Genomic DNA, 18953 nt, shown 5'->3' on the forward strand with positions numbered 1-18953 from the left:
ATGATTTCCACTTCCATCTTTTTCAGATCATCACTGATTGTCTTGGGTAGAGTTAAGGTTGTATTCAAGTAGGATTTCCGGCTTAAGGCATCAGCAACGACATTGGCTTTACCAGGATGGTACTGGATATCAAGATCATAATCTTTCAAGAGTTCCAGCCACCTATGTTGTCTCAAGTTCAACTCCTTTTGTGTGAATATGTATTTAAGACTTTTGTGATCAGTAAAGATCTTGCACGGCACACCATAAAGGTAGTGTCTCCATATCTTGAGAGCAAATACGACTGCGGCTAGTTCAAGATCATGAGTTGGGTAATTATGCTCATGTGGTTTGAGTTGTCGGGAAGCATAAGCTACAACTTTTTCATTTTGCATCAAGACACATCCTAATCCATGTTTAGATGCATCACTATACACAACAAATTCATCTTTATCAGTAGGGAGTGTAAGAACAGGGGCAGAAGTAAGACGTTTCTTCAACTCCTTAAAAGCTGATTCACATTCATCATTCCATTCAAACTTCACAGACTTCTTCACCAATCGAGTTATAGGTAGAGCTATCTTTGAGAAATCTTGAACAAATCTCCGATAGTAACCAGCTAAACCCATAAAACTCCGAACTTCTGTGACATTGGTTGGTCTAGGCCACTCCATTATAGCTTTTATCTTTTGTGGATCAACAGAGACTCCATTTTCAGAAATTATGTGCCCTAGGAAGGCAATTTCTTTTAACCAGAACTCACATTTCTTCAACTTGGCATATAGCTTCTTTTCTCTTAAGAGTTCTAGTACCATTCTCAAGTGTTCTTCATGTTCTCTTGAATTTCTTGAATATATCAGAATGTCATCAATAAACACAACTACAAACTTGTCAAGGTATGATTTGAAAACTCGGTTCATCAAATCCATGAAAACTGCAGGGGAAGTTAACCCAAATGGCATCACTGTAAATTCATAATGACCATATCGAGTCCTGAAAGCGGTCTTTGATATATCTTCAGGTTTAATGCGGAGTTGATGGTATCCAGATCTTAAATCAATTTTAGAGAAGATACTTGCACCTCTTAGTTGATCAAAAAGGTCATCGATGCGGGGCAACGGATATTTATTTTTGATGGTGATCTTGTTCAATTCCCGATAGTCAATACATAATCTCATACTTCCATCTTTCTTCTTCACAAATAACACTGGTGCACCCCACGGTGACACACTTGGTCGAATATATCCTTTCTCAAGTAATTCATCTAGTTGTGTCTTTAATTCTCGCAACTCAGCTGGTGCCATTCTGTATGGTGCTTTAGATATGGGAGCAGATCCTGGAATAAGTTCAATACTAAAGTCTATCTCCCTTTGTGGAGGCATGCCAGGTATATCCTGGGAATAGTCGGAATATTCCATACTATGGGAATGTCACTCAGAGAAGGTTCAGGGTGTGCTTAGGTCTTGTATGTAACAAAGATATCCATGACAACCTTTTTCGAGTAGCTTGAAAGCTTTTGAGGTTGAGATTGTTTTTGGTGTACCCTTTCTTCCTTGATAAGAAACTTTACACCCATCTGGTGTTCTAAGGGTTATCTCGTGTTCGAGGCAATTTATGTCAGCTTTATATTTGGATAACCAATCCATCCCCAAAATTACATCAAAGTCAGTCAACTCAAACTGAACTAAGTTCACAAGAAATTCATAGGTTCCTATAAGGATAGAACAATTCCTATACAGGACATTGCATGACAGGGTTTGACCATTTGGCAAGGCAACATTCAAGTTAAGGAATTCAGGGCATGGTTCTACTTTTAGACTTTTAGCAAATGTGGTAGACACAAATGAATGAGAAGCTCGGAATCGAAAAGAACATAAGCAGGCATTGAGTTGACAGAAAAGTACCAGTAATAACGGTGTCATCAGCCTCAGCTTCTTCTTTCTGCATCATGAACACTCGTCCTGCTTGTAGGTCCACGTGGAGGGTTTCTGTTGGCATTATTACTTGCATTCTTATCATAACCATAGTTCTGAGTATTGTTCCTTTGCACTGGCCCACGGTTATTAGTGTTTTCGTTCCTCCTTTCAAGAGTCGGGCAATTCTTAACTATATGGCCCGTCTTACCACACCGGTAGCACTGATCGGTTCCTGTTCGACATTCCCTGGCTACATGGCCCAATTTGTAACATATATTGCAACGAGGGATTTGCCTCTGACCATTGTTGTTTCCTGAGAATCCTGTGTTCTGCTTCTTGAAAACATTGTGTGATGAAACTTCTTGAGCTTTCCCTTTTCTTTTCCCACTCTCATAAACGTCCTTCCTTAGCTTCACCTTTCTTTCAACATTTATAGCCCGATCATATAATTCTTGGTAAACTTGCTCATATGTGCAGCAAGCCTTTCCTGGAGATCTAAACTCAGACCCCTTCAAAGCGGTTCATTCTTTGTCGATCTGTAGTCACAAGATCAGGAGCAAACCGAGCTAACTCATTGAATTTTACAGCATATTCCAGTACAGTCATATTCCTTTGCCTCAAATGAATGAATTCAGATTCCATCTGAAGCTGTAGTGATTGAGGGTAGAACTGATTCCTCATAGCCTCCTTCAGACCATCCCATCCAAACCCAGGTTGATTTTGCATTTCCTTGGCGGTCTTCCACCAAAGATCAGCTTGCCCTTTTAGGTAAAACACTGCAAAATTTACTTTCCACTTATCCGGGCATTGGGTGGCATCAAAGAGCTTTTCCATGCTGTTTATCCATTCTTCAAATTCAGTGGGATCCGGCTTTCCATCATAGCTTGGTGGCCTATGAGCAGAGAACCTTTTGAACATATTCGAGCACTCTTCTGGCTCTGTTTTGGCCCTTTGTCGGTTTCCTTGCATCAGTTCCATCATCATTCTCATAAAGTCCATTTGATTTCCGTTTCCATTTCCGTTACCATTATTTCCGTGTGCATTTCCAGATGTATCTCCAAAGACAGGATCACCTCTTAGAGCATCAATCCTTGCCCTCATTTCTGCTAGCGTAACATCCGACTCGTTGTTTCCATTCCCTCCATTTGTAGGTTCACTTTCAATCGTTGCCATTTTCTAGCATCATCAGACATCTCATGTTTCAAATGTCATATTCATCCATAACAGCATTATAAGAAATTGTCAAAACATTCCCTTCCCCGATCCTATCACTCAGACACTTTATATTTAAGAAACCTTAAAACTTATTTAATCATATTTTAATATAATCTTAAAAGTTAAGTTCTTAATTCATGACCATTTCTCTACTTAAACTATTAACTATACCTTTGATTCCTTTTCACAAATTACTTCATCTTATTAGCTAGTAATTTATGCAAAACCGTGAAGGTTAAGCTTAAGGTATCGATGTCTCGGCTCTGATACCAAGTCTGTAACGCCCCGACCTCTAATCATCATTATTAAGTTAATTAGAGTGTTATTAGCAGCGGAACCTAGAGGGTCGGTGCGTTACCGCCGCTCCCGAGTGGAAAGCACAAGGCTAACATAAAATCATAACTTCAACATATTATAACTTAAAGCATCATAATTATCCATTTAACAAACTAAAGTTGAAACTTAGCAACTAACATAGTTTGACACAGACTAAACCACAAGTACTATAAGAAAGCTTAAAAGTAAACAACTCCTCACAGCTACGCCATCCCGTTATCATCATCAGTACCTAAAACAGAAAACAAAACGTCATGAGCCGAAGCTCAGTAACATACTACTCTAACATCGTAAATTCATTTCACATCATTTTAGTTAAAAACAGGGAGGAGAGAATAAGTAAAACCATTTCACAAACATATCAGGTTACATTATCTTCTTTATCATGTTCATCATCATATATCTTTTACTTTGGTAACTTGGCAAGTACATCATAACATAAGGGACGTCTCCCATTACATAACAGTCAGGCGGTCACATCATAGGTGACACTTGCGGTGCCCGTATCATTTAAACAGTCAGGCGGTCACAACATAGGTGACACTTGCGGTGCCCGTAATCATAAAACAGTCAGGCGGTCACAACATAGGTGACACTTGCGGTGCCCGTATCATACTGCCAAGAACCATCTTTCACTGTACCTTATCATGTTTCGTCTCTTTTACATATCATAGTTACATTACATCATCGTAATCATAATCATAAAACATCATTTACATCATAGTGCATGTCATCATCCTCATATTTTTCATAAACTTCAAAACCATTTCATATCATCGAAAATCATCATATTCATAAAACATTTCATATCCCACAATCCATACATCAACAACATCGTGCAAAATACCATAAAACTTCATTCGAAAGGAATTGTGGGTGTTAGCAGTAGACGTTACCTGGTACCGTAGCTACGTTTTCTTGGGAGCCGGGGGAGGCTTGTAATGTTCCTTCTCTTAATCTAATAAATAATTGAATATAGAATTTATTACTATTTAATTAGACGTTTCGTTTTTCCTAAACAATCTTTCTTTAGGCGTGAGATTACCCGTGAAATATATTTAGACATTCGAGTTATACTTAAGCATAATTAAATTTAAGTTTACCTTATAGTTATACCAATACTTTCACCATCTTTTAAATATACAAGTTATAAGGAGATGATTCTAATGGTAAATAATGTTGACATGTAATTCATGTTTTCATAAACTATAAGTACATTTTACTAAATAGATTTACTTTAACAACACTCATGATATACAAATTCCTACTTTCTACTATGTTTACAAACTAAGCCAATGAGTGCTATTTCATTTATTACTATCGAGTTACTAATTTATAAGCTTAGGTGGTTATCATTTAACTTGGATTATTAATATTAATAATGTAATGACCACTAATATAATATAATATAATTCGAACTCCTAATATGCTTTAGAAACTAAAATTAACTATATAAGCTCATCAAACTACTCGTCCAGAACAACCATAAGTTTTCGTATGATCACTAAACTAGGTTGGTTATTTACATTATTCTAGTTATTTAAAATATTAGCATTAGCCTCCTACGTTACTAGTTAGTAAACTTATGAAGTTACTTATACAAGTTTAGTGTTCTTAATATTAACTTACAAAAATTCAGATTATAAGGACTAGTAATTAATTATTTTAACCTAACCTTTTTAATTAATTCTTAGTATAATTACCAACCCAACTAGTCAAAGGTTTAAGCTAAACTAAGTGTTTTAATTAAAACAATAAAACAGTCCACTTAAGCCCAATATATCAAAACAACAAAATTAACTTAAGTGACTTAACTAATTAAATCAGATTATAAGCCAACTCATGTTTAGCTAATAAATTAAACTAACATGGCCTAATAAAACACTAAATCAGTTTCAACTTAACTCCATTAGCCCAATAATTAAAAGTAGCTTCACTAACATTATAAGAAAAATCAGATTTGAGCCCAACTAATACACATGCAACAACTTAATTGAGTTGGTTGAATTAATATAAATCAGATTTTTGAGGCCCAAACAAATCCATGCAACAATCAAACTAAATTGGTTTAACTAAACTGATTTGGGCCCAATCTAAACTAACTTAGCAATTTAACTACATCTTTCAACTTAAGAATCAGAAATTTGGGGGAAAACTAATTATAGAGGTATATTTCCTTACCTCTGCTTCTTAGAGCAGGGGAGAACGAAGCAGACAACGAGCTCCGGCGAGCTCCGGCTGAGGGCGGCAGCGGGCGTCGACACGGAAGATCGTCGGCGGTCCTCGAAGTTCCGGCGGCGGCAGAAAACGCGAGCAGCAGTAGCGCGCGAGACCAAGGGGTGTGCGAACGAGAGAGAGAGAGAGAGAGAGAGAGAGAGAGAGAGCAGCGCGGGCTGCGGCGTGGGTCGCCGGCGAGGGAAAATGTTCGTCGGCCAGGGGGGGTGGCGCGTAATAGGTGGTGCACACCGTGGTGGTGGCTTGGTGGTGCCGAGAAGAAAGAGTGAGAGTTGAAGAAATTTCTTGTGATTTCTTGTTGTTTTGAGTTTGTGATTTAAGCTCAATTCTTCTGTGCATTTATAGACTGATATTTGGAGACAAGAATTGAAGGTGGAAGATGATTAATGGTGGTTCAAATGGGGGAGATTAGAATAGGGAACAAAGAGGGGAGTAGGGGTGGGGGGTGTTGCCGTGGGTTCACCTAGGGGAGGGTTTCCTCCTCTCTCTTTTTATTATTTATTTTTTTTATTTTTTTTTATTTTGTTGATTTCCCTTTTTTTTTTTTTTGTAGTAAAAGTGTATAAGTTACTTGGGTGTTATTACTCATCTTACTCTTCAATTACAATGTTCATAAATAAATTAGTTAGTTTATTTAAAAGCTTGAAAATAATAAAACGTAGTTAGATTTACTTAATTAAAATAATTATTAGGTGAACGATTTCACCTTTTTAATTACTTTAATAAACATGTTTAAAAATTTGGGATATTACATTTATATCGTTCATTTACAAATAAAATAATATAGATTTTGTATGAATTAACAATTTTGTTAAATATGTATGAAACAATATTAAATGGATGGTAATAATATATTTATTATTTTACATAAAATAACACTTATGAATGAAATAAAATTATAACGCTTAATAAGGACATGACATTTCTATATTTTCAAATAAATGTGTAAATTCATAGTATGATTTCCAAGCCTAATATAGATACAAAATCTTATATATAACCTGTTTTAAAGCACATTACACATTCCATCTAAACATAACCTTCATGTGATACTCTTTATATACTACCTAATACTACATACCTTAAACCTTAAATAACTAAATACATGTTCACCTACATATAACGTATACCACAATAACTATATGTTTTTTTATAACATATTCGCATGATTTATAAATAGGTGCGACAACGAATTATTTATTGAGGGATTAATTGATTTATTTAAATTGGCCGTATAATAATATGCATATCAAATCCATAGTAAATGACGTCAATATCGTACTCTTTATCAACAAAATATAAAAGTGGTAATTCAAGAGTTTACATAAAAATAAGATTTCCAACCCCAATATAAATAAAAAATCGATATATATATATAACTTGTTTTAAAACACATTATACATATCCAACTAAATATAACTTTTAATGTGATACTCCTTACATACTACTTAATACTACCTTAACTAAACATTTAAAACCTTCTAAAAAAAAAAAAACACTAAAAACCTAAGTATAAATAAATTTGGCAAACCAAAAATTTACAACACAATTCATTATAATTGCCGCTTCATCTTCTCTTCCTCTCTCTATGTCTCTCTCTCTCTCTCTCTCTCTCTCTCTCTCTCTATTTCTCTCGAACATTCATCATCTTCACGTAAAAATGGCAACTTTCCTTTGCCAAACGGTTATTCCCAGATTTCTTTCAAACAAATTACACAACAAAAAAAAATTAGATGCACAAAAAATATAGCAGAAATATGAGAAAACGATTGGTTTCTGATTTAATATCATAAAAGGGGATTTAGAAATTGGAGAAATTATTTTTGGGAATATATTATCGCATGCACGACGGATAGATCATTGATTTCCATTGAAGAAGAAGTGGAGAAACGATTTATTTCAAGGATTGAGGATTTACAGGTGTTGTGTTTTTTTTTTATCAATTTCGTTTTTTTAATAATTAATAATTCTATATATTCATGAATATATGATAATTTTATAGATCTACAATTTTAAGTTGTTAAAAAACCGAAATAAAAAACATGCATTTATATCCTCATTTTTTATTTTTCCTGTTTTTATTTTCTACGAATATGTAGATTTATTTCGCATGCATGTAAAAAAACAAAAAATAAGTTCAATATCCTAGTATCTGAATATCTAATTTTTGTTTTTCTAGTATCTGAATATCGAATGCATGTCAATTTTTTTTGTTTCGTGTTTATTTTCTATGAATGTGTATATTTTTTTTCGCATGCATGTCATAAAATTATGAAATTTAAATTATTGCTCTAAATAGTATAATATAGTTTAAATTTTAATCTTTTACTAATTAAAACCTATATTATTTCATTAATATATGATTAATGTCTCGATCTTAAATTAGTTAGAAACGATTTATTTCAAGGATTGAGGATTTACAGGTGTTGTGGTTTTTTTTTATCAATTTCGTTTTTTTTTGTTATTAATAATACTATATATTCATGAATATATGATAATTTTATAGATCTACAATTTTCAGTTGTTCAAAAACCGAAATAAAAAACATGCATTTATATCCTCAATTTTTTTTTTCCTTATTTATTTTCTATGAATATGTATATTTATTTCGCATGCATCTAAAAAAACAAAAAATAAGTTCAATATCCTAGGATCTGAATATCTAATTTTTGTTTTTTTAGTATCTGAATATAGAATGCATGTCATTTTTTTTTGTTTCGTGTTTATTTTCTATGAATTGTATATTTTTTTTCGCATGCATGTCACAAAATTATGAAATTTAAATTATAATTATAAATAGTATAATATAGTTTAAATTTTAATCTTTTACTAATTAATACCTATATTATTTCATTAATATATGATTAATGTCTTGATCTTAAATTAGCTTTGTTTAATTTATTTCCTTTGTTTAGTAATATAGGTGAATCTGTTTAATATTTCGCATGCATGTAAAAAAAAAAACAATTTACAGTTCACTATCCCATATTGATAAATAAAAGTGAAATAATTACTTAATAAAAAACATTAGAATAAATTATATATATGTGTGTCATTAATTATAGTTCTATGAATATGTATATTTTCTTCTCATGCATGTTACAAATCTGGTGAAATATTAATTATAAGAGTAAATATTATAATCTAGGTATAAATTTTGTTGTTTCACTAATTAGTACCTAAATTATTTCATGAATATATGATAAATTTATCAATCTAAAATTACCACTTTATAAAGAACAGTACAATAAAAAGTGCATGTATATCCTCAATTTAATGTATTTCATACTTATAGTTGATTTAATTATGCGAATACATGTTATTCTTTATGTTGCTTATTCATAATTATAGTTCATTTCATATATAGTTAAATACATAAGTTATTCTTTATGTTGCTTATTCATAATTATAGTTCATTTCATATATAGTTAAATACATAAGTTATGTTTGTTTTTTCGAGGTTTTGATTGGATGCAAAAGATGGTGGCAATTGAAGAAATAATGTGAGAAAACATATCATGATAGTCAGATTAAAAAGGTAGTGTTCTCATTGCTTCTTTATAATTAATAATAATGATATAATATAGATACACGATAAATTAAAAATATATTCAAATAATTTGACTTATGTATGTTATATTAAGGAAATTTCATGATGAATAACTTCATTTGTTTATTTATTACTTTATTATTGCATAAAATTCCACAGATATATGCATAATAAGAATGTAAGAAAATAGTTTATATTGTTATATATCTTTTTAGTTTGAACAGAAAATGTTAATATATATATGGGAAATAGTAATACAATCTAACAAATTGGCTTTTGCACTATTATAATAAGAATAGAATACTATCATGACTTCTTTAGTTATAATTCGAAAATATATACACTACAAATATAACAACTTAGCAAAAACCATTAGTATATTACAACATATGAATTATTTTAAATTAAATCTGTGGTCTATACATAATAATAAGTATAAATTGTTATAATACAATGTACCTACAAAATATATGCTAACATATGTAAAAAATACAATGTCATCTGAATTATTTTTTTGTTGTATGCACTTCCGCAATCTATAAATATAGTTGATAATATTTATGATATAATAGATTAATAATAATCGTATATATTTTAAAAAATAATATCGTATTGAGGATATATGGATATCTAAACTTCTCACATAAATGTAACACAAAATATTTAAAATAATTTATAAATGTATATAATATGTATATTTCTATATATATATATATATATATATATATATATATATATATATATATATATATATATATATATATATATATATATATTTTAAAATTAAAAAGATAATAATTCAAATCTAAGATATAAATTTCGTATTTACATTGCATGCATGGAACCTCATTTATGTTTTTTGTAAACTGTATAATTTGTGTATAATTAGAATGAGTTCAAAATTGTGTACAACTATATATATATATATACAATTTGTGTATGCGTTAGTCTACATTATATATAAGTTTATATATACAATAAATGTTTTTTTTTTTTTGAGGTTTTGATTTGCATGCAGAAGATGGTGGCCATTGAAGAAAATATGTTATAAAAATATTATGATATTAAGATTAAGAAGGTAGTCTTCCCTTTACTTCTTTATAATTATTAATAATTATATAAATTATATACATGATAAATTAAAGATATATTCAATTTGATTGACTTATGTATGTTATAGTAAGAACATTACATGATGAATAACTTTAATTCTTTATTAAATGCTTTATTATTCTATACAATTTGCACAAAATGTTAATATATTGACAACAAATAGTGCCTTTATAAATCAACTTACCATTAGAAATGTCAAGTAAAGGTGTTGTTTGGCTTCTACTTCGCTTATCGTTCAAAATTGATTTCCTCCTTTGCATGGCAACTTTAGCATCATGGACTTGACTTGAATTGTTACAAACAAATGGAGTATTGTCACAAATTTCGTTTTCTTTTCCGTAATCTGGACGTTTATTCACACGTTTATTAGTAGAAGAACTCATTTCTACAATCTATATATTATTAACGAATAAGAATATGATATTATATTTGAAGGATAAGAACACTGTAAGATTAATTTGTCTAAAGGTGTGAAGAATATATGTACGTTTTTTGTGGAGATATTATATAGAGTATAGTATGGTAAAGATTCCTTAGTAGTTTTATATATAACAGTTATTACGAAAATCATATAATAGGAATGTTTCAAATTATTTCCGAATCAATCAAAGAATAATTGCCTATTATTAAGCTTTTCAATATCGCGCAACTTTGGAAACAAAATATTACTGATTATATATAGATAACGCCATTTTAAAAAGTTGATTTGATATGCATTAGGGAACTTTCTTAAAAATGTATAGTTATTTATATATGGGTAATAACGGATGCATTAATAGAAATTGTTTTATAATGCCGTATATTTTTTCCTCTCTTAAAATATGTTGTATAATATTTACTAAATTAGACTAACGCATTAATAGAAATTGTTATATAATGCGTATATTTTTTCCCTCTCTTATTTATATATGGGTAATAACGGATGCATTAAAAATGTATAGTTATTTATAACGGATGCATTAATAAAAATGTGTGTAAGAAGATGTTTAAAATATAAAACATTAGTATAAACATACATACATATTAATTATATCACCAACGACGAACTATTTTTGTATGCGTAAATTGATTCATGCGAGATAGTATAAGTAATATATAGATATATATTAATATATATATTACTATATATATATATATATATATATATATATATATATATATATGTATATATATATATATTATATATATATATATATATTATATATATATATATGTATATATATATATATATGTATATATTATTATATTATTGGTTATGTATAACTTATAACAGTTAGGTTCAGACATGTTATTTAATGTTTAATATTACCTTAAACATCTATATATATTTTATTTGTTATGTATAATTTATAACAGTTAGGTTAAGACATGTTATTTAATGTTTAATTTTTCTTAAACATAAAACAATGAGGATAATCTATATGGCAATCAATGATATATTTAAATTTTTCATAAACAATCATGTCGTAACCACAAGAGTTTTGAAATGAATGTATAGGAGAATAACCAAATCCTGAATAAATGTATGCAAATTGTTTAGAAATATAAATAACAACCAAATTAAAACGTTCATCTAATAGTCTATAGATAGACTATATATATAGTTCTTAATTCAACAACAATATCTAGAGTCCATCTTCTTCTTGAGGCATAACAGACTTGAGTTTCTTGTTAGTTGAAAGCTGCATCCCTAAGGGTGAATGTTCATCAAGTAATGTTGCTCTCTTTTGCGGTGTGATGTGGGATAGAGAAGAGTCTGTCTCCGATTGAAAGAGATCCTATTGAATATGTTGAAAAAATAATGGTTGTTAGAAATGCTAAAAAACAATATATATATGTAGATAAATGTGGGTAGACGAAATTAGTTGAAATAGCTAAGTATTACCATGTTCTCTTCACATTCTTGCACGCTTTCTGCCTCACTCTCCTTTTTCACAACAATAGAGTTCTGTTGAAGAAAAAAGTTTACATAAGTAATTACCAATTACTTGTTTACATAATAATAGATAATGAAACTAATTGTAAAATCCTTAGAATTAAATCAAATACCTCCAACTTAACATAAAGTTCAAACCACTTGTTAATTAATTCAGGTTCATCGGACGTAGAATTCACAGTGTAGGAATAATTTTGATCAATGCCATTATTATATGGCACAGTGACCTTAAATAAAAATCTCTTCCCCAATAGACTTTTGAATTCTTCAGGAAACTCATTGTTTTCTACCTACATGTACTTTGATGTTAGCATTTATAAATGTAAATAAGAAACCATGTATTATAATTGACAAATAAATAATGTATGATAACGAACCTGATTTTGAGAGGCAACCATTTCTTTTGCTGTTCTACCAACTAATTTGGACACCTCTTTATCAAACATCATAAAAGTAGCATCTCCAGATTTATCAGCAACAATCAATTTTATCTTGAATCTATAAGAATTTATTAAAATTAGCTATTAAACTATAAAAATGCATTTATTGAAACTTGATATTAAATATTACTGTATACTTTGTTTTTATATTAGTAAATTAGAAATAATTACCTTGGTGTTGTACTACGTAACACTACATTCTCCTTTCTACACCGGATGACATCATCTTCCCTAATAACTCCACTCATACATCTGTTGCATCCATCGTAATACCAACTATAACCAACATCGATGTCCTCTATTGTGGCTAGGCAAACGCATACACAAGACTGAGAAATGAAAATGTATACTAAGGTTAAGAAGTCTTATTTTTCTTGTGATGTTAATATATATTGTTGCATGAAATGACAAAATTCTCACCTTCTTCATGTTCATAATGTCGAAAATATCTTTTACATATTCTTGCTTCAAAAAGTCATCACTCTCATTCGTCAGTTGAGTTAGTTGGCCAGATATTTGTTGAGTTTTGCAACACATGCTGGAAAACAATCATGTAGCATAAGCTTAGACAAATCGTGCTACATGTATATGCATTTTGTATGAATCTTTTATTTGTATGAGTTTTTTTTATTAATAATGCATTTTCCAAGATATGATTTTCCTATTTATCTAATAATATACTCAATCTTTCATATGTTCTCATTTTACAACCAAAGTTAGTTGCTAATATATAATGTAGACATGTTTGTAGGATATCATGCAACAATATAGAGTCCGAAACTTACATATTTGGTGATATGTGATGAATCGCGAGGTATAACTTCTTTAACTTTATATGACACAACATAAATTACATTTATTATTCTATCTATCAATACATGCTTACTATGTGATCCATAACGTATATTTAATTGGTACAATAAATTAAATAATAATACTTAACCATGTTGGTTACTATGAATGGGTAATTATTTTATTCCACCTAATATTAGTTTACTTGTATATGTAATTAATAGTTTAAAGCGATGTAATTTGTTGTTAATTTTAATTGTAATAATTATGTATTTGTATTTGATATGATTAGGTGGAATAAAATACACTCATATTCATAGTTCACCTACATGGTTAAGTACAACTATATCGACATGCTAATGAATATGCTGTTTTATACAAATAATTAGATGTAGTCACATAATTTCAAATTATATTATTGTGTTAGATAACTTATAATTATATTATATTTTGTTTTTTTTTTTTGTTTCAATTAGGGCAGTTCATATATAACACTAATCATCGCTAAAACTTTAATTATATAAATCTTTAATTATATAAATGTGGCTGATATGTCATCTATTTAAGTGAAAATTAATATAACTTACCTATCTTTAAAAGAAATAATTTCAGATAGTTGTGTGTTAATGAACAATCTTGAAGCATATCGAGAATTTTGAACACGAACACCACCTAGTATAAAAAAAACAGATTATCAAATTTATATCTATAACACAAAAAAAATTTAAATGAATTAAATCGAATCTAATATACGTATATAATATACGAAGTAGTTACGTTAAATATAAAGTTTAATCACTTTTCTTAAATTATCCGGAATAATAAAAGTATTGAGGTCATTATATTTTACTTTTTGCTTGATTCTTCAATACATATTTAATACATAATTAGTACGAACTTTAAATATAATAAAAAGCTTATACGAAAATTAAGAAGCTAAAAGATATATAATACGAAAAATAAAATCGAATCTAATATACATATAAAATACACGAAGTACTTACGTTAAATTTACCATTTAGTCACTTGTATTAAAATATCCGGAAATAAAAAAAATAGTTGTGCATTACATTGAACTTTTTGCTTGATTCTTCAATACAAATTTAATACATAATGAGTCCGAAATTTAAATATAATACAAATCTAATACGAAAATAAAAAGGCTAAAAGATATTTAATACGAAAATTCAAAGCGAATCTAATATACATATAAAATACACGAATTACTTACATTAAATTTTCAATTTACTCCCTTTTCTTAAAATATCCGGAAAAAAAAAATATTAAGTCGTGCATTACATTTAACTTTTTGCTTGAATCTTCAATAAAAATTTAATACATAATTAGTCCGAAATGTAAATTTAATACAAATCTAATACGAAAATTAAAAAACTAAAAGATATTTAATACGAAAATTGAAATCTATGCGTGGATTAAATAAAACTAAGATTTACCTTTATACATGATTCGTTTTGCAAACTGTAAGATGACAACAATTGCACCATTAGCTCCCTCAGCATTTATGTAATTTATCATCTCATCAGCATATGTGCCCCATAGAACACATGTTAGGTTGTCATTCCTATTTAGAAATAACAATGAAAAAGTTCATAAGTTCTTATATTGAAATTTAATTAAAATTTTTAAAAAATATATAAAAAAGATGGTCAATAAGTAACAATTTGGTATACACATACGTTGTGTCCATCAGCTCAATAGTCATGCACCTCGATTTAGTGGTCTTGGTTAGTTCACCATACGCAGTCACTTGCCCAATTATATCTATAGGTAGTAAAAAAAAAATTACAACTTAAGGTGTACGTTTCAAAATACCCTAAAAAAATAGAAATAGGGAAATAATTATAGAACAAACTAAACATACCAATGAGATAAACATCAGAACCTTTTTTAGCCAAAATATCACCAAATGGAACAAATTCAAAACCATATTGTGGGATATCCAAAGCATTGCAATCCACTATGGACGATCCATAATTCATTGAAATGGTGAATTTATGTTGCGTAGTAAGCTCGTATCCAGCATTATCACGTAGCAAAAAATTAGAAATATGTCTAAATCCTCCTTCCTCAATCTTAGGCCAGAAAGCAACTATTAGGTTCCTCCGAATACTGGCATGTATTTTTGTACCCTATAAAATATTCGTGAACTATTAGTAAAAGAGACAAATACTCTATAAACACGTATAAATTTTATTTATCTATATACATCCATAAAAATCACTTACATGTACATCCATTAAAATCATTTCTATACTACCAGCTTCCTGATTGTTCATAAAGTTTGGCTTCTCATAAACCCGTATTATCCGTACTGCAATAGTGATATACTTTGTTCCCTTAACCAAATCAGAAACATTAATAATTTTTTTAACAGGGGCATCATTTTGGGATGTCATTTCCGTAGAGAAAATATTATTTTGAAAGATGAAATGAAGAGGTTTTCGAAAAATATGAATTAAGATTATGAGTAATAACTTAGTGTGTATTTATATAAAGTGACGTAAAAGATATTTATGAAGTAGTATTCACGTTAATATGAAGCTGTTTAAGGAAATGATTTGCCATTAATATAATACCCAATTCGTATAGTGAATGTAAAATATGAATCTATTATTATAATCAACGACAATCTTAATCACAGATTGATAAATTGATTACAGTAAGTAATTACCTTAATTTATATCATTAAATCACTCAAAATCATATCTTAAATTACATCAATTAATAAGATGTCTCGCCTATTTTAACATTGAGTAACCAATATATTCCTGAAATACAAATCTTTTCTAAAATTGTATTATTATAAAAGATATTTTTAAAAATATATAGTATCATGATTCTTTCTGAATTAACGTTGAGATCTTAACAGTATCTATATATAATCGTACAGTGATTGTATGAATTATTTACCTAAAATATTAATATCTCATAATCAATGACAACTGTAATCACTCGCACATAATGATTTTTTTTTTTAATATAGCAATAATCTTAATCATCGATTTATAAAACGCTTATAATAAGTAGTTACAATCATTTAAATCATTAAATAACTATTACAGGATATTATAAACTGCTATAATTAATAACATATATAGCCTATTTTACATTCGAGTAACCCATATATTCCTAAAATACAACTATTACGTAAATTTGTATTAATATAAACGATATTTTCAAATTACAGTAGTATCATGCATATATTCCTAAAATCAGATAATCAACTAATAAATTACTAATATATTTAGCCTATTTGTATTTTAGGAATAAAACATATATTCTTTAAATACAATTATTACGAAAATTGTAGCATTGAAGTATATATCTTGCGAAATCTTTCCCCACAAAAATCGTAATTTTTTTTTCTTGTATAGCTAAAAACAATATAAGACATAGAATACACAACATTTACATAAATTGGCGTAACAATATACAATAGTTGATTGCATTACATACAAAATAATTATTCACTCCATATGTAATAGTGATTTAGCATCAAGAAAACGATCCTTTATTTCATAAGTATATATATGAATCTTAAAATAAGATAAAGTAACTTCTTTAAACTTAAACACTTATAAATGTCATTAATCAACAACAAAATTTAAAATTTATTTGAACCATTTATAAGTTTTTAATTATAAGTGTTTAATCAAATTAAATATATATAGATTGCTCTGATATGTGGTCAAACTGAATATAAGTTCATCAGAACTGAACAAATATGATTGTCATTTAATATGAAAAATATATAAGATTAATACAAACTTATATTATTGAAATTAAAACTCTTATTATGACAATAAACTTAATACAACTGAAAATTTACCTAGAAATCAATATAAAGCAAAAACTTAAAATAAATATTTCATATCTAAGAAAATCTAGTGGAGCAAGCGTAGAAAAAAGGCTGCTTCGCGATTACATAAGTATGCATCACATAAACTTTTGAGATCATCAGGACCCCATGCGAAGTAATCCCATTTGTCCACAATGTTGTCATATTCATGAAGGTGCTCTTGATCACACTTTACGAATTCATCAGACTCACGAACTATGGATTATTTAACCAAAGGGACACCATCATATCTCGTAGAGTTTCTCTTAATTGGACCACTTTATCTATTGGATGCTTGTGAAAAACACTTAGTAATAACGCTACACCCCTTTTTTTGCGCTCTTCATCTGCATTGAATATAAGCAAAAGTCCCAATAAATAGCTGGCCAACACATTGCCATTTGAATGTGCCAAGTCGATGTTCTTCAACCCTTCATCTAACATCACATATGTGAAATATTGTACCTATACAAATATAGTTAGTTATGTTCATAATGTAAATAAATAAATAAAATATACATTTGATAAAATTGCGTTAGTTAAAAAAAAAAACAACTTTACCATGCCATAACGCAAAAGTGCTTCTGGATTTTGTATTCCAAGCACAACTCAAAAAACTTTGCTTTATTTTCTCATTACGCATTGAACGCATGTAAAGGTGTTACAAAAGAAACCTTCTTATATATCTTCCCATCGTGTGAAAGTTTATTAATAGCCTTGCAACTGAAAATAAATTAATTTCATAAGATGAAAATGTGGAAATTTAAATCTCGTAAAAACAAAAGAAATATATAAATATAAAACTCACGTCATTCTGCATGCAAATAAATCAGGAGCATTTGCAGCACCAACGCGTGAAAGAATTTCAATAATAATTTCAGTAGGAAGGGAATGAACAATGTTAGGCTTCTTTGCATTTGGGAATCCCATGTTAGAGAGTGTGAGAATGAAAAAATCGAAATTTTAATTTGGAGGGTGTATTTTGGTTAAATGAAATGTAAAAACTATGCATGTATATTTAGATATATATATATATAACATTCATAAAAAAGGCATGCTTAGAGAAAATGAAAAGATGTGTCTTATGGGAATAATATTTGAGACAATGGAAAGTCAGAAATTAAAATCTAATCATAGCAACATTTCGTAAACTGCCAAATATCTATGTATATGCCAATTAATGCTATTTTAATAATATAGATTATTAGGAAATTCATAAAAAAAAAAATTTCAAAATCGGTTTTTCTTTTTTGTAAAAAACAGGCGGCAGTATTAATGTAAACGTTTGGTAATCTATCAATTTTATAACCGGAATATATAAATCTGTATATATATTATATATATATTTACATTATTATAAATGGTTGTGTCTTTTGGCAATAATATTTGACAAAATGGAAAGTCACTACTTATTGGCAACACCTACCAAATTTTCGTTACTGTCAATATAAAACTACCCAATTAGTGCACTATGTAATATAGGAAATTTTTTCTAAATTCAATTACAAAATTGACGCCAGTTACTATTTTTTTTTATTAAGAACGTGACTAATAATTGTATATGGTTGTTTTATATATACGT

General features: G+C 28.9%; 1 protein-coding gene across 1 annotated transcript; it reads right to left on the reverse strand.

The window, feature by feature from the left end:
• Nucleotides 1–11969: 11969 nt before the first annotated feature.
• LOC125495521 (uncharacterized) lies at nucleotides 11970–15929 on the reverse strand. Its single transcript, XM_048640268.1, has 11 exons — nucleotides 15759–15929; nucleotides 15395–15662; nucleotides 15210–15294; nucleotides 14967–15094; nucleotides 14100–14184; nucleotides 13141–13258; nucleotides 12892–13049; nucleotides 12658–12778; nucleotides 12394–12570; nucleotides 12230–12292; nucleotides 11970–12122 (listed from the first exon to the last, which is right to left on the reverse strand). The coding sequence occupies exons 1-11, from the start codon at nucleotides 15927–15929 to the stop codon at nucleotides 11970–11972; spliced, it is 1527 nt and encodes a 508-aa protein (XP_048496225.1).
• Nucleotides 15930–18953: the final 3024 nt, after the last annotated feature.

Source organism: Beta vulgaris, chromosome 3 (genome assembly GCF_026745355.1).
Source record: "Beta vulgaris subsp. vulgaris cultivar EL10 chromosome 3, EL10.2, whole genome shotgun sequence".
Lineage (NCBI taxonomy): Eukaryota > Viridiplantae > Streptophyta > Magnoliopsida > Caryophyllales > Amaranthaceae > Beta > Beta vulgaris.